The 25,243-nt window shown below is 48.1% G+C and overlaps 2 protein-coding genes across 2 annotated transcripts; one reads left to right on the top strand and one right to left on the bottom strand.

Annotated features, from left to right (window-relative positions):
* Positions 1-239: 239 nt before the first annotated feature.
* Positions 240-20,219, top strand: Eci1 (enoyl-CoA delta isomerase 1). The gene is made up of 7 exons (XM_052759119.1): positions 240-371; positions 483-569; positions 10,022-10,149; positions 16,692-16,838; positions 18,308-18,429; positions 18,505-18,683; positions 19,956-20,219. Exons 1-7 carry the CDS (start codon positions 332-334, stop codon positions 20,120-20,122), a joined length of 870 nt encoding a protein of 289 aa, XP_052615079.1. The 5' UTR covers positions 240-331; the 3' UTR covers positions 20,123-20,219.
* Positions 20,220-21,735: 1,516 nt separating this feature from the next.
* Positions 21,736-25,211, bottom strand: Dnase1l2 (deoxyribonuclease 1 like 2). The gene is made up of 7 exons (XM_052759120.1): positions 24,189-25,211; positions 23,988-24,076; positions 23,818-23,901; positions 23,641-23,741; positions 23,452-23,564; positions 23,095-23,346; positions 21,736-22,789 (listed from the first exon to the last, which is right to left on the bottom strand). The coding sequence occupies exons 1-7, from the start codon at positions 24,330-24,332 to the stop codon at positions 22,736-22,738; spliced, it is 837 nt and encodes a 278-aa protein (XP_052615080.1). The 5' UTR covers positions 24,333-25,211; the 3' UTR covers positions 21,736-22,735.
* Positions 25,212-25,243: the final 32 nt, after the last annotated feature.

The following is a 25,243-nucleotide window of genomic DNA, read 5'->3' as shown; positions in this document are numbered from 1 at the left end:
TGTGAGATCTAGCAGCCTTCCCTCCAGCAGGCAGCTGGCGGGAACCCTTGGTGAAGGCCCTCGAATCTCAGCGACACCATCGTCCCCCGTGCCCCGCCCCTGGCCCAAGCTTATTCATTACCTAGTGCTGCCAGCTGCTGGGAGCCTGGGTGGGTGTGGTCTCAGCCTGCACCGAGTTACTGGCTCGAGAGGCCGCGCCCTGTCCACTGGAGGCTGCGGAATGGCTGGCTGCCCACTGTGACCGGTGACGGGGCGGGTCCGAGAGGAGGAGTCTGCAACGCCCGGCTGCTGGTTGCGCCGCTCGGTGGGTCTAGATCCTGTGACAGCCAAGATGGCGCTGGCCGCCGCGAGTCGCGGTCTACTGCACGCGGGTGCGTGTCAGGGCGCGGGAGCTGGTGCACGGCCACAGAGAGGGCTGGGTTCGCGGGCGGGGGTGGCTAGAGTCCGGCGGCCTTGCTAACGGTGCTCCGGGCTGTCCGCAGGATCCCGCCTCGGGCGCAGGGAGGCCGTGGACGGCGCGCGGCGCTTTGCCAACAAGCGGGTTGTGGTGGAGCCAGAGGCGGCTGCAGGTGAGTGAGTGCACCGGTGGGCAAGGCTCGGCACACGAATAGTGTCCTCCAGAGCCAAGGGCGCAAGTTCCGTGGGAAGTCAGGCGGGTGTTTTCCAAAAGCAGTGAGAAAAAAAAACTCATGTAAACTCAGATTTTGTTTAAAACTTAAGTTCACACCAGGTGGTTTAATGACAAAACGTGTGAGCTTTTAAAGTTTTGTTAAAGTTTTTAAAGTTATGGTCTATTGCCTAAACTATTGCCTAACTAAACTTAGTTAAAAACGATTGTAGCTTGCTGTGGTGGCTCGCTCTTGTAAACCCAGCTGAAGCTAGAGGAGTACTAGGCCAGTCTCAGTTCTATGAGACAAAGTCTCAAAAATCCGACAGGGGCCTGGAGAGATGGCTCAGTGGTTAAGAGCACTGGCTGCTCTTCCAGAGAACCCGGGTTTAATTCCCAACACCCATGTAGCAGCTCACAATTGTCTATTACTTCAGTTCCAGGGGATCTGATACCTTCACACCAATGCACATAAACTAAAGTTAATACTTTTTTTTTTAAGAAGTAAGAAATGTTCCACCCCTCCTGGGTTGCTTTCAAAAAAAAAAAAAAATCCGACATGAAAATGATTGGAAGGTTTTTTTAAATATTTTCCAAATACTGGCTCGTGGCACAGACCCCAGCAACTATTTTTCTAGTTAAAGTTGGGAGCTGCAAGTAGGGTCATTCCAGCCTCTATCCTGCCCTGTTACAATGCCTCGGAAGCACCTCCAGTCACAAGGCTGAAGCAGGAGAATGGTGAAGTTGAGATCAGCCTGTTTTTCTGGTGGTTTGTTTTGTTTTTTAAAGTGAGGATGCAGGGAGAAAAAGTGGAATTTTCCAGGACAAATAGATAATACATTTATGGAAGGAAAACCTGGGAAAGTGGACACGACTGAGCCCAGAGCTTAGGGCCACATTCTAACCCTGACCCTGTCCTCTCAGCATTGAGCATTGGCACCTGTAGGGGAAAGCCGCATCTCAGGTGGACTTGCAGGTCAAGGTCTGGGTTCCCGGTGGGATAGTGCTGCCAGAATGCAGTGAGGAAGGGCTTGGGCCCAACCTGTTGAGTCCAACACAAAGTGGAGACCTTGAAAGGATCATTCTGTGACAGATTTTATATATCTCAAATACCACAGAAACACACATTTTAAAATATTAGAGGACTGAAGAGGTGCCTTAATGGTAGAACATTTGCCTAGCATTCCCCAGGCCTTGTGTTTAATCCCAGTACCACGAAAATAAATAAATAAAATTATTAGAATGGGTAGAGGTAACAGCTCTATACCATGCCAAAGTCACTTAAAGTGATAGACATTTAGGCTTAATAACATGTATATTTTATCAGTTTTAGTATATGTGAGTAGCATATATGTGTGTGTGTGTGTGTGTGTGTGTGTGTGTGTGTACACGTGTACATGTGTATGTATGTATATGTATATATGTCCAGTAAAAAGAAAAGGTAAAATAGCAACTGGTTTTATTTTACTTATGTTGGTTTTGAAGATAAAGTGTTACCTCTAGTTCAGAGGCAAAATGGAAAAGTCCATATGTCCCTTTAGCTTATGGGGTTTTTTTTGTTGTTGTTGTTGTTGTTGTTGTTGTTGTTGTTTCCCCCCCCCTCCCCCCCCCCCCCCCCCCGGAGCTGAGGACCAAACCTAGGGCCTTGCGCTTGCTAGGCAAGTGCTCTACTACTGAGCTAAATCCCCAACCCTGTTATGGGTTTTTTTGTTGTTGTTTGAGACTGGATTTCATTTATCCCAGCCTGGAACTCATTATGTAACTGTCGCTGAGACTGACCTTGAACCTAACCCACCTGCCTCTAACCTCCCAAGTGCTGGGACCACAAGTGTTTGCACACTTTTTTTTTAAACAATTTATTTTATGTATATAGGTTTTGTTTTGTTTTTTTAACCTGCATGTATGTTTGCATAGTACCTGTGGAAGCCAAAAAGGGTGTTAAATCTCCTGGAACTGGAGTTATAGACAGTTGTGAGCTGTTATGTGGTTGCTGGGAATCAAACCCAGGTCTTCTAAAAAGTTTGCCAATATTCTTTCTTTTTTTCTTTTTAATAGGTTTTTCAAGAAAGGTTTTTCTCTCAGTGTCACAGCCCTAGCTGTCCTGGAACTTGCTTTGTAGACCAGGCTGGCCTCAAACTCACAGAGATCCACCTGCCTCTGTCTCCCAAGTGCTGGGATTAAAAGCGTGCACCACCACCACATTCACCCAGCCTAACCACTAAGCCATCTATTCAGCCCCCTCCAGTTCACACTTTTAAGCCCCCAGTACATAAACACCCTAAAGTGTGTGAACTTTGCTGGCACAGAAAATAGTTTCTTTCCAGTCAGTACAGGGTCATTTGGGCAAAGGTTCATCGTCTCATCTGAAGACGGACTCTGTTCTGTTCACTATTTCTCCAGTGTCGCCGAGCAGACACTTCAGATTGGCATGCTTTGCAAATCAGTTATGCCAAAAGTCAGGGGCATTTATGTTTCATTTTAGATTCTGCTCAGCTCATCATTCAAGAAAATTTTATCTAATACTCACCCTGCTCCAGGAATTTGGTTACTTATCCCATGGTGACCAAGCTCATCTAATTCTCTTTGTTAGCTCACATTCACCTTTTGTCTCATGACCTTTTCCCTAGTATCCACTGCCATCCCAGACTTTGCAGATAGTTCCTCCCAACTAGGTCTGAAGTGTTTGCTTTATGTAGGTCTGTAACCGTGTCACACTTACCTCTTCCACTCAAGTCAAAGGTCTTCAAAGAACCAACTTGGCACCAAGACCTGGCCCTTGTTCTCAGAGAAGGATTTTGATGACACCTAGACACCAGGTCCTCAGCTGGAAATGCCTCCTGATTATTTTGGAAGCCCTTTAAGCAAGTAGCGGCTGCCATGCCCCCGGGGACAGGCCCTTGTTTTCTGCATTTATGCTGCAAACATTGCACAAGGAACCAAGGACAGTGGAAGGGCACACCAGCATTTTAAGCTGCAATTGCTAAAGAAGTGTGAGCTGATCCCCACTAAAAGACCTTTTCGTGTCCGGTGCTGAGATGGTTCCTCTTCCCCTGAAGCCCTGGGACTTGCTAGTACAGAGAACAAGAGAAATGAACAGCTGGTAAGTCAAGTCAGGGAAAATGGAAGGATGGGCTGATGAAACACCAGGAGAGCTCTACTCAGCTCTGCCCACTGTCATCTTTCAGGACATCAAAGTCACGGTGCAGATCCATCTCCACTGTCAACTCCTTGGTGGCCTTGAGGCTTAGCCCAGGGCCGTCCTCTCAGAATGGACATGACAAGCATTATCAGGAAATGACAGTGTCACCGGGTTTGGCAAATCAAGGGAAACCTTTACTTCTAACTAAAGAGGTTCCTTGCCAGAACTGCACCTCCAGGCATGTGAGCTTCCTTCAAAATCAGATGGACATCTGTTGAGGATACTGGAAAGATGGGGAACATTCTGGGCCCCGCGGCAGGTGCCATTCTCAAAGACCATGTGTGTCCTGTGCCCTTGGGACTGCCTGTCTTCTGCCTGAAAATGGAAGTTGATGATAATGGCAATCCAAGTGTTTCCTGAGCCTGTGGGTACAGAATATAGCACACTGAGCTGATGAAATTATATTCACATTTGTACCGAACAGAAGTCTAAAGCCAGGGATGGGAAGGACTGTGTGTCCTCTGAAGCTCCAGGGGAGAGTCTTCCCTCCTCACTCCTTGGTGTCCCTTGGCTTGTGGGCACCTCCTTTTACTGTTTCTTTCGTGTGTGTGTGTGTGTGTGTGTGTGTGTGTGTGTGTGTGTGTATGTGTGTGTGTGTATGGTGTGTGTAAATAAGGGTACACATGTATAATTGGGAGTGCACGTGTGTTGAGTGTGGGACATCAAGTGCTCTCCATTTTATTGAGGCAGGGTCCCTTACAGAACCCAGAGCTTGCAAATTCCAGTTAGTATAGCTAGCCAGCTTGCTCTTGGAATCTGCTCTCTGCATACAGAGGGCTGGATTTGTGTTCTAGAGATCTGAACGCCAGGCCTTACACCTAGATAAAATTTTATCCACTGATGCGTAACCCCAACACTCTGCCACTGTCTTTTTTGTTTTTAAGATTTATTTATTTATTAAGTATACAGTGTTCTGTCTGCATGTATGCCTGCAGGCCAGAAGAGGGCACCAGATCTCATTACGGATGGCTGTGAGCCACCATGTGGTTGCTGGGAATTGAACTCAGGACCTCTGGAAGAGCAGTCAGTGCTCCTAACCTCTGAGCCACCTCTCCAGCCCTCTGCCACTGTCTTTATGTGGCCTTCTCCCTTCATGGTGACATAAGGCCCATTCTAATGTGATCTCATCCTGGCATCTTTTTTTTTTTTCTTTTTCTTTTTCTTTTTTTCTCTGTGTAGCTCTGACTGTCCTGGATCCCGCTCTGTGGACCAGGCTGGCCTCGAACTCACAGAGATCCACATGCCTCTGCCTCCTGAGTGCTGGGATTAAAGGTGAGTGCCACCAACTCCCAGTGGCATCTGTTTGAGATAGGGTCTCATGTGGTCCACTGACCTCCAACTTTCTGTTCAGCAAGAAATGACCTTGAACTCGATTCTCTGCCTCCCAAGTGCTAAATTGACAAGCATGTGTAATGACACCTGGTTTATTTGATGTTGGAGATGTATGAGTGTTTGCCTGTGTGTATGTCTGTGTGCCATTCTGGGAGACTGGCTCCCACATTTTACCCCAGGGTACTCTTGAGTGAGGGATAAGAGATTTAGATAGAAGGATAGAGGTGAGAAAAACAGATAGAAACACAGGATAGCCTCAGGAGGGCCTGGATCCTTATCCACCAGCTCCTCCTGTCTCTTCTAAAGGGCTGTTTATAGGAATGCCAAGGGGTGGAGCAAAGACCTCCCCCTAGCTCAGCCAAGTGTAGACCCTTCTAATCACCTAGAAACCAGGCACATGGTCAAGCAATCCTCTAATGCAGTTCTGGGTAAAGCAAGCTCAGATCTCACTAGGAAACCTTTGTGGGCCTCCACATATCATGAGCTTGCCTGGTGCCCAAGGAAGCCAGAAGGACATCAGATCCCCAGGAACTATAGTTGGAGATGGTTGTGAGCTACTGTGTGGGTGCTGGGAGCCAAACCCTGGTCCTCTGCAAGAGCAGCAAGAGCTCTTAACTGATGATCTCTCCTGTCCAGAATTCATTTATTTTATCTATAATGTCTTTGTGAATAATGGTGCACATGGAGTAACAGAATTTTCCCAAGGGCCTGCCCTGAGAATATCCCTCCTGAGGAAGACCCTACACCTGGCAGGGGGGTATCTGAGGGAAAAGAATCTATGTACACCATGCTCTTTCATCCATTTACTCTATTTCTCTAAGACAAAATTCTATCTACACAGCTTCAGCTCCATCGTCACATTCAGCTCCTCTCTACCTACTGGGCCTGCTCTGTCATAGTCCTAAGTTCCTATGCTTTGACCTCATCTTTGTCCTCTGTTCCTTCGTCCTCCATCTCCCCTTCCTTGCTCCTTACCCCTGCTCTGAGAAACTGCCATCTTCTCTTCTGCCTGGCCACCCAGCTCTGCCTCCAGGAATACCTCTCCAGTCTTAACTGCACCTGGTTATGCAAAAAGCCCTGTTGTCGTGAGTCAATAGCTCGGCAGGGCTACTAGGCCTGAAGGAAGGGGAAGGTCTGAGCTTCATTTGCACAACAAACAAAGCTGTGCATCTACAACCTGCCTGTCTCCTGGGCATTGTAGGGGTGTTAGTTACCTAGTGAATCGGCAGTAGGTCTGAGCTGTTTATGCTGTTTGCCATATGGCCTACTAGTATATGAACACACAAGAATTTCATAGCAAAAGATAGCTAATGTATTAAAAACTAAATAACAGCTAGGTGGCCGTGGTGTACACCTTTAATCCCAGCACTCAAGAGGCAGAACCAGGTGAATCTCTGTGAATTTGAGGCCAGCCTGGTCTACAGAATGAACTCCAGAACAGGCACCAAAACTACACAGAGAAACCCTGTCTTGAAAAACAAAACAAAAAAAACAACAAACAAACAAATTCTCACTATCACAACATTAAAAAAAAGAAGGCATTAGGAAAGATGTTAATATTAAATTATGCAAACTAATTAACACCAAATATTCCTTGATAAAAGGCTTCCTCTAGAAAAATTCCTTGACTTTTCTAGGTATAGCTTAAATATACAGCTGAATCTCTATAATATATTCTTGCAGCCCACTGCAATGGAACCCGTGTGGAGGTCAGAGAACTAACTACTGTGGGAGTCAGTTCTCTCTTTTCACTGTGGGGTCCAGGAGTTGAACTATCAGCAGACTGCCTCGGCAAGCACTTTACCCACCAAGGCCCCTCTCTGGCCTATCCTTGATGATTTTGTTTTTGGTTTGGTATTTTGAGACAGGGTCCCTCTATGTAGCCCTGGCCATCCTGGAGCTCCGTACAGCCTGGCTGTGAGCCACCATGCTGGGACTAATGTTTTGACAGTCCTTTGACTTCTTGCTCTGTAGAGCAGACTAGTCTGGGCCTCTATGTAGCCCAGGGTGACCTTGAATAGTCAATCCTATGTCACCACATTCAAGTTATAACTTGTTTCCCTTGACACGCAGCAGCACACATTCCTAACTCAGACTGCCTTTGACCTGACTACTTGTAGCCAGTGTGTGTTGCCAGCAAAGCTGAAAATAGCTTTCCCCGGGCCTTGTGCTTAAGAAGGTCTTTACTCCTGGGCTGCAAGGTCAAGGGAGAGGTGAAAAGTGTCAGTACAGGGCTGGAGAAGTGGCTCAGAGGTTAAGAGCACTGACTGCTCTTCCAGAGGTCCTGAGTTCAATTCCCAGCAGCCACATGGTGGCTCAGAGCCATCTGAAATGAGATCTGGTGCCCTCTTCTGGCTTGCAGGCATACACGCTGGCAGAACATTATATAAATAATAAATAAATAAATCCTTAAAAAAAAAAAAGAAAGAAAGAAAGAAAAGTGTCAGTATAGAGTTTTACATTTGGCCTGTTTAATTGGGTTACATAAAAAAATATGCTTAGGATATTTTTTAATTAAAATTTATTTTGCAGGGCAGTGATGGTGCATACCTTTAATCCCAGCACTCGGGAGGCAGAGGCAGGCGGATCTCTGTGAGTTCGAGGCCAGCCTGGTCTACAGAGCGAGATCCAGGACAGGCACCAAAACTACACAGAAAAACCCTGTCTCAAAAAACCAAAAAAAAGTTAAAATTTCAGACCAAGGAATGGTGGCGCATACCTTTAATCTCTGCACTCGGGAGCCAGAGCCAGGTGGATCTCTGTGAGTTCAAGGCCAGCCTGGTCTACAAAGCAGGTTCCAGGACAGCCAGACTGTTACACAGAAAAACCCTGTCTTGAAAAAAAAAAAAATGGACCTGAAAGGTAGACTGAGGCAAAAAAGGGACATCCAGAATGTCCTGCCCCAGTGGTTGGTTATGCACTTTTGAGGTTTGGGGCTTTAGCAAGCCTGTATTTGAAGTAATAGTTCAAGTGTGTCCACCCTGTAGTCCATGAGCTGCAATAGCCAAGGACAGCCTAACACAACATTGTAAACTTAAAATAGGAGTTGGTTTTAGGTTGTTTTTGGTGGGGGTTTGTTGGTTTGTTTTTGGTGACTAGATTGTACAGTTCTTCGTTTCATTCATTCACTCATTTATTTACTTATTCATTTATTTTGGTTTGTTTGAGACATGGTTTCTCTGTATAGCCTTAGATGGATGGATAGATAGATAACTAGATAACGCTTTATTGTACATTTAGTTTAATTTCAAATTTTATTTATGTCTCTGTGTGTGTGCCTCTGTGGGAGGGTTACAGTTAAAAATTTTTCAGTAGCTGTAGTTGGTCTTGACTGTTGACATCACCCAGCTTGATTGTACAGTTCTTTTTTTTTAATTATTTATTATTCTTTTATATACATTGGTGTTTTGCCTGTATGTATGTCTGTGTGAGGGTGTCAGATCTTGGAGTTAACAGTTGTTAGCTGCCATGTGGGTGCTGGGAATTGAACTCAGGACCTCTGGAAGAGCAGTCAGTGCTCGTAATCACTGAGCCATCTCTCCAGCCCGATTGTACAGTTCTTTTTTTTTTTTTTTTTTTTGGTTTTTCGAGACAGGGTTTCTCTGTGTAGCTTTGCGCCTTTCCTGGGACTCACTTGGTAGCCCAGGCTGGCCTCGAACTCACAGAGATCCGCCTGGCTCTGCCTCCCGAGTAGCTGGGATTAAAGGCGTGCGCCACCACCGCCCGGCCAGATTGTACAGTTCTTAAAGTGAACTTTGTAAGTGACGACAACATGTTGCCATATCAAAGGTTGGAAGTGGCCCTTAGACCAAGGGCCATGTTGTATGTCTGTCTTGCCAGCATGCACAAGGCTGGGGTGAGAGGATTGAGTTCCAAGCCTCAGAACTGAGACAAAATGTTTCAAGTCATGCTTTATGCACGAGCAGTGCCGCTGCCGCTGTAGTGCTGAGGTGCCTGCCTCAGTAGTTCTAACTTCACAGCCGCCCTCAGCTGAAGGAGAAATTTCTGGCAAATTCAGCTTTGTGCCTCCGGCTGGGGAGCACCCATACTAGTCCTGCTTTCTGGGGTGCAGTGGCCTCTAAAGAGAGAGGACAAGGAGCGAGAGTCATGATGGTGATGTCCCACCCCTCCGTCCAGGTGTCTGTCTCCATGTCCCTCCACCTGCCTTAGGATGAGATGGGTCATTCAGGATTGAACACATGCTGTTAAATGTCTGTACGTCCAAGTGCTAAAGACAGCTCCAGAACCTTTGTCTCAGGAGGGCCAGTGGCATTGTCCTAGGTACTTGAGACAGCTCTTAACCTTGATCCTCCAGGAGACTAGAGAGATTATTTAGGGAATTTGAGATCTCTGAGATTGAGGCTGTCCAAGGGTATAGGACTCACCATCTACAACGTCACCGGAAACTGGAATTCCCAAATCAAATACTGTCTTGAGCCATCTTGCTAGCCCCTGCCTGAACTTTGTGTTGTTGTTTTTTGAGACAGGGTTTCTCTCTGTAGTCCTAGTGTCTTGGAACTTGTTCTGAAGACCAGGCTCGCCTCTGTCTCCTGAGTGCTGGGATCAAAGGTGTGCTCGCCACCACACCAGGCTCCTGCCTGAACTTTTGTGTTGGTGGTGGTTTTTTGTTTCTTTTACAAGACAGCGTTTCTCTGTGTAGCCTTGGCTGTTCTGGAACTTGCTCTGTAGACCAGGCTGGCCTTGAACTCACAGAGATCCGCCTGGCTCAGCCTCCTGGGTATTACGGTTAAAAGCATGTGCCGCCATCATCCAGCCTGCCTGAATTTTTGAAACCACAAATTCTGCAGCTCCCATAGACAGACTGAGGGCCAGGGGTGGCCTGGACTGAGCACTTTTTGAGGATCCTCTCTGTTTTAAACTAGGAGTTGCAGTGATGAAGTTCAAGAACCCCCCAGTGAACTCCCTCAGTTTGGAGTTCCTGACAGAGTTTTTCATCAGCCTGGAGAAGCTAGAGAATGACAAGAGCTTCCGGGGTGTCATCCTCACTTCGGTAGGTGCCTGGTCAAGCCACACACCCCCAGCCCTGACTGTGGTCAGAGTGGGAACCTGGAAAATCTGGAGCCCTCCATCATGGGGCGAATGGAGTCACCAGCAGCCCTAATGACTACTCGGGGCCTCTAGGTCCGTTTCCTGGAGAGCAGGTTCCCAGGCTTGTACCAGGCCTGGACAGTCCTCAGGAACCTGCTGAGCAGTCTCTGTGGAACTTTGTCTTCCCAGGAGCCCCCTGAGGTCATCTGGTCATTAGCAAATGTAGCCAGGGGCTCCCAGGGCACCTCTTCCCCAGGGGCTGCTGGTGCCTGAGCTAGCCCCAGCAGGGTACATGCCTTGAGAGCAAGTATTCTACTCACCTTTGGGCCATCTTAGGTCAGGTATCAGAGGGCAGATTCTGCTGCCCTCTGAATTCTTGAGGGGAACCTGGGCATTGCCTGCAAGTGCCGGCAAATGCCAGGCTCGGCATTGGTGAGGGCAGTGTCACTGAAGTCAGTAAATGGTCATGAGGGGAGGTTGTACAGTTGGAAAGGAAGTCTTCAGAGGTTTGGTCTCTGGCCAGACTGAGCATCACATCCCCTGCCCTCCTCAGTGACAGGACACAAAGTCACATGTGGATCGAGTTCATTTCTGCCCCTATGTTCTTGTTTTTGGAGTTAGGTTCTTGTATCCCAGACTAGGCTCCAACTTGTTACATAGTCAAGGCCAGAATGCCGCCGTACCAGTCTGCGAGGTGCTGAGAATCAAGCCCAGGCCTTGGGGATGCCAGGCAAGCACTATAATGATGTTGGGGGCTTTTCTTCCTTTCTTGGGGCTAATGCTGGAGATTGAACCCAGGGCCATCTGAATATTGGGCAAGTGTTCTGCCACTGAACGACTTCCCTCAGCCCTTTGGAATGACAGTGCCACTACCGTTTAAAGTATGGCTCCCTATGCTCTGTGTCGCAGTGATACAGAGATCACACTGGGCCATTGGCCAATAGCATGTCAGCATCGGCACGTCAGCATCATGTTCAGTAAAGGTGCAGGAAGCTGATAGTCATGAAGCCCCAAAGGGCCAGGAGGGAAGCGATCACTACCCATTGGGGTTTCAAAAGTTCAGGCAGGCACATGCTTTTAATCCCAACACCTGGGAGGCTGAGGCAGGTGGATCTTTGTGATTTCAAGGCCAGCCTGGTCTACAGAGCAAGTTCCAGAACAGCCAAGGCTACACAGAGAAACCCTGTCTTGTAAAAGAAACAAAAAACCACCACCAACACAAAAGTTCAGGCAGGAGCCTGGTGTGGTGGCGAGCACACCTTTGATTCCAGCACTCAGGAGACAGAGGCGAGCCTGGTCTTTAGACTGTATCTCATTAATTCTTATGCTTATTATCATTGAAACTGTTAGTTTATTTATTCAGTTCATGGCATTGGCAGTTGTCTCACAGCTAATGTCACAGCAGGCCACCTTTTGATGCATCTAGTTGTGGTGCTATATTAGTATTAATAAGCATTAGCCCACCAACTGCCGCAATTACATTCATTCTTCTTATCCTATTAACTGTCCTAGAATTTGCTGTAGCCCTTATTCAAGCCTGTTTTTATCCTCCTAGTTAGTCTTTATGTGATAACACACGCATACCACATAGTTAACCCAAGCCCAATACCACTAACTAGGGCCCTGTCTGCCCTTCGTCTGACCTCTGGCCTAGTAATATGATTCCATTTAAACTCTTTTTATCAGAGGGCTGAAGAGATGGCTCTGAGGTTAAGAGCACCAACTGTTCTTCCAAAGGACCTGGGTCAATTCCCAGCACCCACATGGTAGCACACAACTGTCTGTAGCTCCAGTTCCAGGGGACCTGACTCCCTCACACAGACACACATGCAGACAAAACACCAATGTTCATAAAAATAAATAAAATTGAAACTCTTATCTAACCATCCTTAGGTCTTATAGCAAATACTCTTACCGCATATTGATGATGTGACATACCAAGGCCACCTATTCTGCACCCCTGTTGTATAGAAAGGCCTTTATTACGGAATCATCTTTTTTTTTTTTTTAAGATTTATTTATTATGTATACAATGTTCTGTTTGCATGTATCCCTGCAGGCCAGAAGAGGGCACCAGATCTCACTACAGATGGCTGTGAGCCACCATGTGGTTGCTGGGAATTGAACTCAGGACCTTTGGAAGAGCAGCCAGTGCTCTTAACTGCTGAGCCATCTCTCCAGCCCCGGAATCATCTTATTTATTATAACTGAAGTCTCCCCAGCCCCACCCACCCCTGCAGATTTTTTCTGAACTTTTTTGTTTGTTTGTTTTTTGTTTTTCAAGACAGGGTTTCTCTGGATAGCTTTGGAGCCTTTCCTGGAACTTACTTTGTAGCCCAGGCTGGCCTCGAACTCAGAGACATCCGCCTGACTCTGCCTCCTGAGTGCTGGGATTAAAGGCATGCGCCACCACTGCCCGGCTTCTGAACTCTCTATCACTCCACCTTGTGTCTGCACATGACCTAGGTGGATGCTGACCACCTAGAGGAATTGTTCCACTTAACACACTTGAAGTCCCCTACTTACTACATCAGTCCTTCTAGCATCAGGGATTTCAATGCCATGAGCCCGCCATGGCTTAATAGAAGGAAAGTAAAGTCACATAAACCCAGCCTTCCTTAGTACAGTCATGTCAGAACTACACCATTCCCCGAGCCTCAGAACACTTCCAAACATCAGTTGGTTTGTTACTGTCCAGCATTTGTTGTCATTTTTTCTTTTTTCTTTTTCTTTTTCTTTTTTTTTTTTTTTTTTTTTGAGATAAGGGTTTCTCTGTGTAGTTTTGGTGCCTGTCCTGGATCTCACTCTGTAGACCAGGCTGGCCTCGAACTCACAGAGATCCGCCTGACTATGCCTCCCAAGTGCTGGGATTAAATGCGTGTGCCGCCACCCCACCCGGCTTGTCGTCATTTTATCTGTGGTAATAATAGCTGGAGGCTTTGGAAACTGGTCAACCCCCTTAATAATCAGAGCACCTGATGTGGCATTCCCCAGAAGTGTCGATGACTATTTTACGGAGAGGACCTTTGTTTGGAGGCAAAGACTTCTCAGATCGTAAAGATTACAGTGAGATGAATGATCCTGTGGAGGATCCCACATTTTGTTTGGTCTAAGTGTCTGGATAGTCAGAGTAGTGCCGTGGTATTCCTGAGAGCCCTAGAAAATGTTGAGGAAAAAATGTCATGTTTACTTCTACAAATATGATAAGAAATGAGCTTTTGATTATGTGTTGTCTAGAGTATACCCTGAAAAAGGTGGAAATTGGTGGACAGAACCAGTCGTAACAGTGAAGGCAGCTCGGATAGAGAAGACACGTGGACGGGAGCAGGAAGGATGATATCGAGAGGAGAGCTGGGAGAGAACAATTCCAGTGAGGCCCCTGTCTTAGGGTTTCTACTGCTGTGAGGAGACACCCCAGCCGTGGAATTGCTTATAAAAGGAAAAACATTTAATGGGGTGTCTTACATTTTCACAGGTTTAGTCCATTATCATTATGGTGTAACAAGGGGGCATGCAGGCAGACATGGTGCTGGAGAAGGAGCTATAGTGCCATTCCCTATGAACTCATGGGGGCCAATTACATTCAAACTTCCACAGCCCCTTGTTGTAAATAGGAAAGGGAAACCTAGGGCTCATAGTACAGCAGTAATGTTTCCCTGTGAAGTGTAGCAAGTCAGCTAAAACTCTAGTTCGAGTAGCAATAATTGTGGCTGAGGTGAAATGAACTTGAGTGTGTACTTCAAGGCCTACAGGGAGTATGTGACGACCTCAGAAGAGAAATCCTAAGAAACCAATAGATACCATAGCTCAAACTAGTCCTGTATATCCGAATGGTTCTTTTTTGCCTGAATAATAAATAATGATATGGAAAATAATTCTGAAGCCTGGAAGGATTAAAATGTAGACTTCTGATTGGCTACAAAATCAGAAAAGATGTTGCTAGAAAATAGTCTCTTCCTCCAGCAGAATCAAAGAAGATTGTGTTTTAAGTTTCGGGGAATTAAAAGTACAGAAATTCCTGCAGCAGGGGCTGGGGGGGAGGGAAATGGGCTGCTGTAATTAGGACAGATCACATGAATAATGGGGATTGATACTGTGTTATGGCTGGTGGTTTTATATTGACGATGGTAGTAATAAAGTCAATTGCACCCAGTATAGATGAAGCGCCAGCTAAATGAAGGGAGGAAGTAGATCTGTGCATGTTCCCGTGCAGGCTGGACCTCCAGCTAATGGAGGGTAAACAGTTCAGCCGCTACCTGCTCCCGCTTCCACTGTTGATGCCAGCAGGGGGAATGAAGGAGGAAGTCAAAAGCTTACGACGTTGCTTATTCATGGGAATAAACATTAGACTCTTCCTACGTAGGCCTTATTCACAGATACTAGAGGTAAGAATTGGAATGTGACTCAGGAGGCCACAGTTCACCAACAAGTGTATTGTCTTCCCAGATCACAAAAATGGGCTGACGCAGAACCCTTCAAATCTGTCTGGTATAACCAGGAGGAGTACTTTAGTTTATCTTTCCTCACACAAAATCTGCCTCTGGGGGCTAGAGAGGTGGCTCAGTGGTTAAGAGCACTGACTGCGCCGGGTGGCGGTGGTGGCGCACGCCTTTAATCCCAGCACTCGGGAGGCAGAGCCAGGTGGATCTCTGTGAGTTTGAGGCCAGCCTGGTCTACAAAGCGAGATCCAGCACAGGCACCAAAACTACAGGAAGAAACCCTGTCTCGAAAAACCAAAAAAATAAAAAAATAAAAGAGCACTGGCTGCTCTTATAGAGGACCTGGGTTCAATTCCCAGCACCCACAAGGGGACTCATAACCATCTGTAACTACAGTTCCAGGGCATCGGACACTCTCTTCTGGCCTCTGCAGGCACCAGGCACATGCAGACACAGCACTCAAATACATAAAACAAATAAAAATTTAAAAATAAAACCTAAATCTGCCACTGCCTTCCAAGTGCCGGAATTACAGACATTCGCCACCAAGACCAAGTTTTCTGTGCTCCTGTTGTTATTCCATGTGACCATTGTCCTCTCAGCCGTGTCCCTCTGCCATCTCTACCCAATGTGGAGATGACCCACAGGTCCACTGTACACAGTGTCATTAGAAGCATCTGAATAGGCCGTGCGTAATGGCCTTTATCTTTAATTTAATTAACTAATCCCAGCACTTGGAAGGCAGAGGCAGGAGGATCTCTATGAGTTTGAGGCCAGCCTGGTCTACAGAGTGAGTTCCAGGACAACCAGAGCTACATAGTGAGACCCTGAGGGCTGGGGGAGCATCTGAATCTTGTAGCCAGAGTTTTCCTGCCTGGCCCACAGTCAGGACAAATCTCTGTCACCCGCCAGTCCCACAGCCGCTCAGACCCAACCAAGTAAACACAGAGACTTATATTGCTTACAAACTATATGGCCGTGGCAGGCTTCTTGCTAACTGTTCTTATATCTTAAATTAATCCATTTCTATAAATCTATACCTTGCCTCGTGGCTTACCGGCATCTTCACATGTTGTTAGTCCTGGCGGCGGCTAGCAGTATCTCTGACTCAGCCTTCCACTTCCCAGAATTCTTCTCCTCCTTGTCCCACCTATACTTCCTCCTGCCTGGCTACTGGCCAATCAGTGTTTTATTTACTAACCAATCAGAGCGACACATTTGCCATACAGAACATCTCACTGCAGAATCTAGCAAAGTTGTCTCTGTTACATTATAGAAGAGGGATGCATTTCATAAATACACAAAGTGAGATCAACCCACAAGTATTGTGCATCATCAGTTCCTGTTCAAGAAAAATGTACTCAGCTGCACTGTGACTCCAAGGTCCCAGAGGATGGATGTGTGTCTGTGTCCACTCCCTCACCTCTTGACAGGAGGTGCTGTTGAGCAAACAAACATCTAGTTCTTGCTAGAGCAGGTGCTGCCCTGCACCAAGTCTACCACCCATGAACTCAGGCCTGACTAAGAAACCATGCAGAGGGGAAATCCTAAGTGAATTTTTTTACCTGGAACTCCTGAGCCACTTCCCAGGATTTGGTGCTGACCCTGGCACGTAGCTCTGTCCTTAATGCTTTCCTTATAGCCCACTGGCTCTTCCTCCACCTGTGCTCCCCTCACACCTCCTCTGGTGGCTGTGTCAGACCTGAGGCATCCAACTGAGGACCCACATGTGTGGCTATGCAGTTCTTCTAGATCTTTCTTCTGCCCCAGCACTTTCTGCCCTTGCTTGACCTTGGGAGGTAGAACAGAACATGTGCCTGGATTACAGAACCAAGTACAGAGAGGTGTGCTCAAGTGTCAGACAGCCTGGTACATATGTGTCTTGGAGTAGTACCCACCCTTACCTGTTTGGTTCTTTCTAGTTTGAAGCTAGAAAAGGAGAGACATTCCAGAAAGTAGCGTCAGTCCAGGGGAGGGTCCAAGCTATGTCCTTGACACCCTCAGTTCTGGATTCCTCAGAAGCAGCGTCTTACTGGCCAAGCATGACCCTGGCTTCTCCCGGCAGGACCGGCCAGGTGTTTTCTCAGCTGGCCTGGACTTGATGGAGATGTATGGCCGGAACCCAGCCCACTACGCTGAATACTGGAAGGCTGTGCAGGAGCTGTGGCTGAGGCTTTACCTGTCCAACCTGGTCTTAGTGGCTGCCATCAATGTGAGTGCCCCCACCCACACCCCCACACCCACAGTTCCCAAGGGCCTGCCCAGAAGCAGGAGACACTTAGACTCTGACATTCCTGGGCCAGACAGATATAGCAGAGAAAAAAAATTGGGGGGACCAGGGCCTGGCTGGCTGGAATGAGCCCTGAGCAGATCGACACTTTGGAAGTGATATTTTGATCTGACCTTGGAAAGTAGAGAAAGGGGGCTCAACTTCTAAAAGCAGGGTTTTTGTGGGGTGGTGGTGGTGCACACCTTTAATCAGCCAACCTGGTCTACGAAACAAGTTCCAGGGCAGCCAGGGCTACACAGGAAACTGTCTCAGGGGGGAAAAAAAAAAACAAAAAATGAAAAGAAAAAAAGCAGGGTTCTCTGAGGGGATAGCTCTAAGGATCAGAGTCACAGGAGCTAAAAGGAAGGATTGAAGAGAGGAAGTTAGGTGACAGTGTCCAGGCCTGGAGATGAGACACTGATAACCTGTCTTGGTATGGGGCACTAGGGTGCATGCAATGTGGACACTGCCATTTGGGAGTCCCCAGGCTTCCTGGTAGGCCTGGCTGCCAGGTGTGGTAACAGCCCTGTCTAAATACTTATTTTGAACATTAGCATCAGATAAAATCTACAAAAGGAGAGCCAACTTGCTATCCTAAAAGTCCTTTTTTGGCCCCTAAAAGCTAAAGAGTCACATGCCAAGGCCTTTGAGCCCATGGGCAAAACTTGAGGCTTTTAAAACCTCAGCTGCTGATCCCTGGGTGGCCAGTCTTGGTTTATATACCTATCCAGCATACTTGGCCCAGGTGCCAGTGCAGTGCCAAGAGCTCATGCCCACCCTCAGCCCTTGGAAGCTTGGGCACCTTCTTTCTACCTTGTCTAAGGAATATTACTGGGAATTGGAGCACCTACCTGTGGTGATATTTTGTTGTACTCTAATAAAACTTGCCTGAAGATCAGAGGACAGAGCCAGCCACAGAGTTAAACAGAGAGTCCAGGCAGTGGTAGCACACTCCTTTAATCCTAGTACTGGGAGGCAGAGATCTGTCTGGATCTCTGTGAGTTCAAGGCCACACTGGACTACATGAGACTGATCCAGTCTAGGAGAGAAACAGAGCCAGGCAGTGGTGGCACACACCTTTAACCCCAGTATTTGGGGAGCACACACGCCATTAATCCCAGCACTAGGAAGGTTGAGACAGGAAGTGAAATGGCTGGGCGGAGAAAGGTATATAAGGTGTGAGGAGACAGGAACGAGAGGCCCTTTCAGCTGAGGACTCAGGCTTTCAGTCTAAGGATTCATGGAGACAGGCTCTTCTCTTTTCAGCTGAGGAGTTGGTGAGGTGAGAAGTGACTGGCTTGTTTCCTCTGATCTTTCAGCATTTACCCCAATATCTGGCTCCGGGTTTTTATTATAAGACCATTTAGGATTCAGACAACACCTACAGACGGAGTCTCTTGCTTCCTCTTCAGGGTGCCTCTCCAGCTGGAGGCTGCCTCATGGCTCTTACCTGTGACTACCGGGTTATGGCTGACAACCCCAAGTATACTATAGGATTGAATGAGAGCCTGCTGGGCATTGTTGCCCCCTTCTGGTAAGACAAGGCACTGCATGCATACTCAACAACATCCAGCCCCCAGCACAGAATTGAAGGATGTTTTCATTCCAGGTTAAAAGACAACTTTGTGAACACCATTGGGCACCGAGCAGCAGAGCGTGCCCTTCAGCTGGGGATGCTCTTCCCACCAGCAGAGGCCCTCAAGCTGGGTGTTGTAGACGAGGTGGTGCCTGAGGACCAGGTACACAGCAAGGCTCGCTCAGTGATGGCCCAGTGGTTGGCCATTCCAGGTGAGGAGCAAGCAGCAGGCAGCTTTGGGGCAAATAAGATGGATCACCTTGCCGGGCGGTGGTGGCGCACGCCTTTAATCCCAGCACTCGGGAGGCAGAGCCAGGCGGATCTCTGTGAGTTCGAGGCCAGCCTGGGCTACCAAGTGAGTCCCAGGAAAGGCGCAAAGCTACACAGAGAAACCCTGTCTCGAAAAACCGAAAAAAAAAAAAAAAAAAAAAAGATGGATCACCTTTCCCATTCTGGTGATCCATCCTCATGAAACTAAAAGCTCTCACAAGTCAGGTCTGTGAAAGTGAGCTGTTTCTGTGATGCTGTGGAGCAAGTGAGCTTCACAGGTCATGAGATTGCTGTTGAGTATGGCTCTTATAGCAGCAGGGGAGCCATCAGGAACACAGCTGTGCCTGTGAATCTGCAGGCACACCAAGACTTTTTGGTGTTTGACCTTTTTAAGCAGGGTCACTGTGTAGCTAAGACTTCCCTGAACCAACCTACTTGCCCCAGGTCTTCAAATTTGGAATCCTCTTGCCTCCACTTCTCCAATGTTGAGATACAAGCATGTAACACCAGTTAAGACACTAAAACTTTAATGTCATGTATTTCCCAAATGCTACAGAGTATCCTTTTGAATTTCCCTAAAAAGAGCCATCTGGGCAGACCTCCTTGGAGCCCTCTTCTCTTATGAAGCCAATAGCCAGTCCCCACATGCATAAGCAAGTATATACTGATATGGAAAATGTGGTCAATAATACAATTCAACAAAAATGACATGTTGGTTATTTGAGGTGCTGGAGATGGAACTCGACCTGTGCACATGCTCTACCACTGACCTGTGTGCCCAGCCCTAACAATGACATAAAAAAGCAAATTTTAAGAGGCAGGCATAGTGGCATGTGCCTATAATCCTAGCACTCGGGACTAAAAAAGAAGGCCTACAAGTCAAAGACCACTCTGGGCTACAGAGAGACAGTCCCAGCAACATCAATAACAAAAGCTCTTGCAGTACCCTCCTGTCGGCTCCTACGTTTTATTTATGTTGGTTTGTTTAGACAGGGTGTTCATTTCAGGCTGGCCTTGAACTTGCTGTCCTGCCTTAGCTGCCCAAATGCTAAGATACCCAGTTTTCTCTGTGATTTCCTAAACTCTAGGAGTCTCTGTTTTAATGCTTGAAGAAAGTATTGTGCTCACCACGCTATCATGAGAGTTGGTAAAAAGCAAGGCATGGCCCCACATTCTCTGAAGGTGAGACTCACAGGTAACCCCATTTTCTTTAGACCACTCTCGGCAATTGACCAAGAGCATGATGAGAAAGGCCACGGCAGACAACCTGATCAAGCAGCGGGAGGCTGACATCCAGAATTTCATCAGCTTCATCTCCCGAGACTCTATCCAGAAGTCCCTGAACATGTACCTGGAAAAGCTGAAGCAGAAGAGGGGCTAAAGCAAGGCTGTCCCACAGTGTTTGGTCACATGTGCCTTCTGGGGACCCACTGGTCCCAAGGATTAGAAACAAGGTATTTTTTAACTTAAAAATTCTCTTTGCTCTTGTGTTCCTGACCTTAAAATATCCTGTTCCAGGACGGAGAGGTGGCTCGGTGGTTAAGGCCACCAGCTGCTCTTGCAGAGGACCCAGGTTCAATTCCCAGCACCCACATGGTGGCTCACAACCCTTTGTCACTCCAGTTCCAAGGGATCTGATACCCTCTCTGCTCTGAGGGTACTGGGTGCACGTGGTGCACATACACATATGCAGGCAAAGCACCCACACACATTTCACTTATATATATATACACACACACATATATATCTATACACATACACACATATATATCTATACACACACATATATATCTATACACACACACATATATATCTATATACACACATATATATATCTATACACACACATATATCTATATACACGCATACATATATCTATACACACACACATATATCTATACACACACATATATCTATACACACATATATCTATACACACACATATATCTATACACACACACATATATATCTATACACACACACATATATCTATACACACACACACATACATCTATACACATACATATATATACAGTCCTGTTAGCTGGGGGGATAGGTCTGTCAGTATTGTGCTCACCATGCTATCATGAGAGCATGGTAAAAAGCACGGCATGGTGGATGCACTTGTAATGCAGTACTGGATAGACAGGATCAGGCAGATCCCTGGATTCTCTGGCCAGCCAGTCTACCCTAATTAGTAAGTACCAGTGAGATACCTTGTCTCAAAACAAGGTAGATACCCCCTTGACCCCTGGCTTATACAAATGCACACACTCATACAAAGAAGCTGTTCCTTGAAGCCTAAGGTCCTACGACCCCAACCACAAGCACCTTTCTGCTTGGTGAGCACAAAAGTCACTCTGGACGCTCTAAGGTCACGCTGCACGCCCATCTTAAAGAACTGTGAACAATGCCTGCAGGTTGGCCTAACCCTGGCCTTTACTGACTGTCTTTTTGGAACCTTTAAGGCCAGACAGTCTCTGTCCTCAGTTACCCACCAGGACCTCCAGAGGAAATCCTTCTGGCCACATACGTTTTCATTGTGAAGGAGTAGACAGAGGAGCCTGAGGAACAGGAATGTGGAGAATAATGACTAAAGGGTTGCTTCCTTCCTTCCCCTGACCACCGCCATTCCTGCCCCAGACAGGGAGGGTCTCATGTCCCCAAGGTGACTTTCACCCTGTTTAGTTGAGGATTGATTGTCTTAAGTCCCCGAATCTCCTGCCCCCACCTTCTGAGTGCTGGATTACTGACGTGCACCACCACCACTGGCTTCTGTGGTGCTGGGGATCGAACCCACGGCTTCAGACACGCTAGACCAGCACTCTACCAACTGAGCTGCATCCCGAGCCCAGTATTGCTGATTCAGTGGCAAGAGCCTGAATGTTACCATGGATTTGGCAAGAACCAGACTTGTAGACTGAGCGTGCGGCTTGGTTGAACACCTACCTAGTATGCTCTGGCCCTTGGTTCAATTCCCAGAAATGCCAAACAAACAGAACCAAACTTTTCTAATTCGTCACGAGGGATTTTTTTCCATGTGATTCAGACCCATTTCTCTAATGCCACTAAAGATGTGTTATTGACCGTGGGACACAAAGATGAGAAGTTTTAACAACCAGAAACCTCATGAGAGCCTTGTGTCCACAGAGCTATTTCCTGCTCCTAATGTGATGGCCCACCTGAGCATAAAACCTCCATCCTCCCAAGGCCTTGCCCAGCCCAGGACTTCAGGGAAAAAGCTACAGAAGACACCTTTGAAGGGTGCAGGCTCTGGGCAGGACTTTAGTGCCAAGCAATTGCTCTTGTCTTGCTGGAGTTCCTTCCCAGAAAGTCCCAGAAGAGCTCGCTCACTGAGGAGGGGTGGGGGGGTGCAGCCTCTGCTTCAGATGAGCGTTTTAGGATTCCTGAAGGCAGAATGAGCACACCCCTCTCTGAAGTCCAGTAGGGTCCAGAAAGCCATTACTACCCAAACTGCTCTTGGGGTACAGTTAATGGAAGCATTTGAAGTTTGCACAAAGGAAGTAAGGAGAGGGAGCTGACGTGGTCTAGAGGTGGCTACTTCCTACCAGGCTGTGCAATGGACAAGCTAAGCCATCCAGTTCCCTGAGAGCAATGGAAACACAGATACTGGGCCTTAAGACCAAGTTTTGCAGCCTAGGGATAGAGGTCTCAGAAAGCATAGAGGCCTCATCCAATCTGTGGGTAGTCCTGGCAAGAGCAGCTTGTTTATTAAGCATGCAGCTATGTTCTTGATGCTGCTCTGGTACCTTTCGTGGGTACTCCCCACAGCAGCCCTGTGAGGTAGGTGATACCAGCACAGATGAGGAAATGGGCTTGAAGTAATCCTGTGATGTGGCCATAGCCATTGTCCACACCAGCTGGCCCTGCCCTGTGTTCTCAATGGGTGGGTAGCCTGCCACCCAGCAATCCATTATGGGGCCATTCCTTGTGGCCGGAGTCTGCAGGCGGTATATCCTGGAGGCCTTAGCTGTCAGTGAGACTTGAAGGTCACTTCCACAGGAAAATGGTCGCTGATGGCAAGAGCCTGGAAGGAGAGGGGTAGAGCCTCAGCAGTTATGCAGAGCAGCATGTCCCTTAGCTGTCTCCACCTAAGAAGGGGGGTGGTGAAGTCTGGGTGGCCACCCCTGGACCTCGTAGTGCCCCCATGTGACAAAGAACAGAAATCCACCAACAGTCCCTCTCTGGGCCCCTGGCACTCTAAGTATCCTTGGCTACAATTGCCTTTGCCAGAGGGAGCAGCAGAGCAAACTCAAGTATTTCTATGAACCCTCTCCCGAGCCGGCTAGCGTATCTCTGGATCCATCTTTACCCGCCCTATCCCACACTCACCTGGGTCTGATCCAGGCCAAATTCCTCCTGAAAGTTGTGCACAGAGGCTGACTGGGGCTTCAGGCTCCTGCGCAGGTGGGCCCCACTCACGACAATCCGGTCGTAGGCACAGTCTGAGTTTCCCACCGTGGTGTCCGCGCTGTCTGGGATGAGCCACTTAAATACCTCACTGCTGCGCAGGCGGATCGACCCCCAGTCATGTGCCTTCACGTACTTGCAATCAGCATTAAAGTCACCTAGAAACAGCATGTCCTGTGGGCAAGCACAGCAGGTAAATCTTAGCAATGCTCAGGGGTCCAGACCTCTGAGCACACCTTTAGTGTTCTGGGACGTGAGTTGGGGGTGGGGGTTGCCTACATCGGTGTTCCACTTGTCAATCACATCAAGGTACACATCGTAGAGGGCATCAATCTCTGCCACCGCCTGGTGTGGTGCTGCATGCAGGGGGATCAGCACTAGCTCCTTGGCAGCTGTGGAAGGTCAGAGTATGAGAGTCAAGGAGGGCCTGGCAGAGGGAGGTCTGGGAAAGGACAATATCAACCTCACCAGAGCTAGGAGCTGAAAATCTGACCACAAAAGGCTCTCGGCTGAAGGCATCCTCTGGGTCTGGATACTGGTATGTGCTCACAACCGACACTGTGTCTTTCCTGGGAACAGAGGACCAAGTTGTCTGTGGAGCTGGTCACCTCTGCCCATGTCCCCTCCCTTCACCGCACCCCTCACCTGTAGACAAACAGATACATTTCCTTGTATTGGTCGCGTCCGAGTGGCTTGCTGCTCACAAAACTGTATTCATGCTTGGATATTCTGTGAAGAGATAGGCCAGTCCCTGGTCAAGGCGCCAGACAAGCTTGTCACTGTGGCTGGGGTTGTGGTGCCGGGCCCTGCCACACCTGTTAATTTGCTCCATGAGCAAGGACACCGCACTCAGGTCTGGGTCTCGTACCTCCTGCACCAGGGCGATGTCATAGCCAGCCAGGATCTGAAGGAAGAAGCCACAGATGCGCTGTCCCAATCCTGGCCCCGTCTGCTCCAACCCCCCTCCCAAGCCCTTCCGTCCTCACCCCACCCTCCCCCACCCCTGCTTGGCTCACCTGTGCTATGACACTGCCGCAGTCTGCGTCTGACACTTTGTTGTCACCAAAGCTCTGGATGTTGAAGGCTCCAATGCGCAGTGCTGTGGCCCCCATGGCCCCCAGTGCCCCAAGTGCTGTCAGCAAGGCCCAGGGCCAACCCATGGCAAAGCAGAAAGCCTGGGGACAGGAATGTCCCAGAGTAACACCAGATCAGAGCTTCTCTGTAACCAACTAGGTCTGGTATCCATATTGACCTGCATTCCTACATTCTCCATGTTTCTTCAGAGTGTGTGTATGTGGGGGAGAGAGCATGATGATCTCTCATTGCAAGGATGGAAGGATTCTGTTCCCACCCAGCCTCCAGCCCAGCCCTCAGACTTACCTGGGCTGTAAATAAGGTAGTGTCCTGAGTCAGTGAGATTCAGTCCAGACTGAGGGCCTCTGTGGCCCAAGACGAACTGCAGTCTTGGACCTAAGGTAACTCTGATTCCAAAGCACCTACAGGTATTTGAAGCCCTGGACCAGGAAGGGGCTGGACTATAATGAGAACCGCCCCTTCCATGGAGTGGATTCCAGAACTGGCTCCCATTCCAGAGACCCAAGAGGGTAAGAGATGGGAGCATCTGCTTAGCCAATTCCACTGACTTAGAATCATGGCAGAAATCCCTGGGAGCCCCCTGGAGGGATCTCAACACTACAATGAGGGACATCAATGCCCACAGCCAGCCTCTCGTTGTCTCCACCTCTCCAGAAACTAGATGGCCCAGCATAAGGCACCTTGGGTGGCCTCCCATCAGGGAAACAGGCATGTGAATCAGGGAAGACCAGCCCCAGCCTGCTCTGTCCATCACAGAGGAAAGCATCAGCTACTCAGGCTGATCCAAGGTCCCAGGTCTTCAGACCAACCCCCTAACCCCTGGCAGTCCTAGATCTCATAGGTGAGAAGGAACACTCACACCTGTAAAAGCTGGAGTCACAGATCCTGCTAGGTAGGGCAGCATCAAGAGGCTGTCTGTCAACATGCCAGAGACACCCACGCGCCTTGAGGCGCCACCAGGGCTGGAAGCCAAGTG

This window comes from Peromyscus californicus, unplaced genomic scaffold (assembly GCF_007827085.1).
Source record: "Peromyscus californicus insignis strain IS unplaced genomic scaffold, ASM782708v3 Scaffold_3__1_contigs__length_106647218, whole genome shotgun sequence".
NCBI classification, from domain to species: domain Eukaryota; kingdom Metazoa; phylum Chordata; class Mammalia; order Rodentia; family Cricetidae; genus Peromyscus; species Peromyscus californicus.
This window is presented reverse-complemented; position numbering and strand designations above follow the sequence as displayed.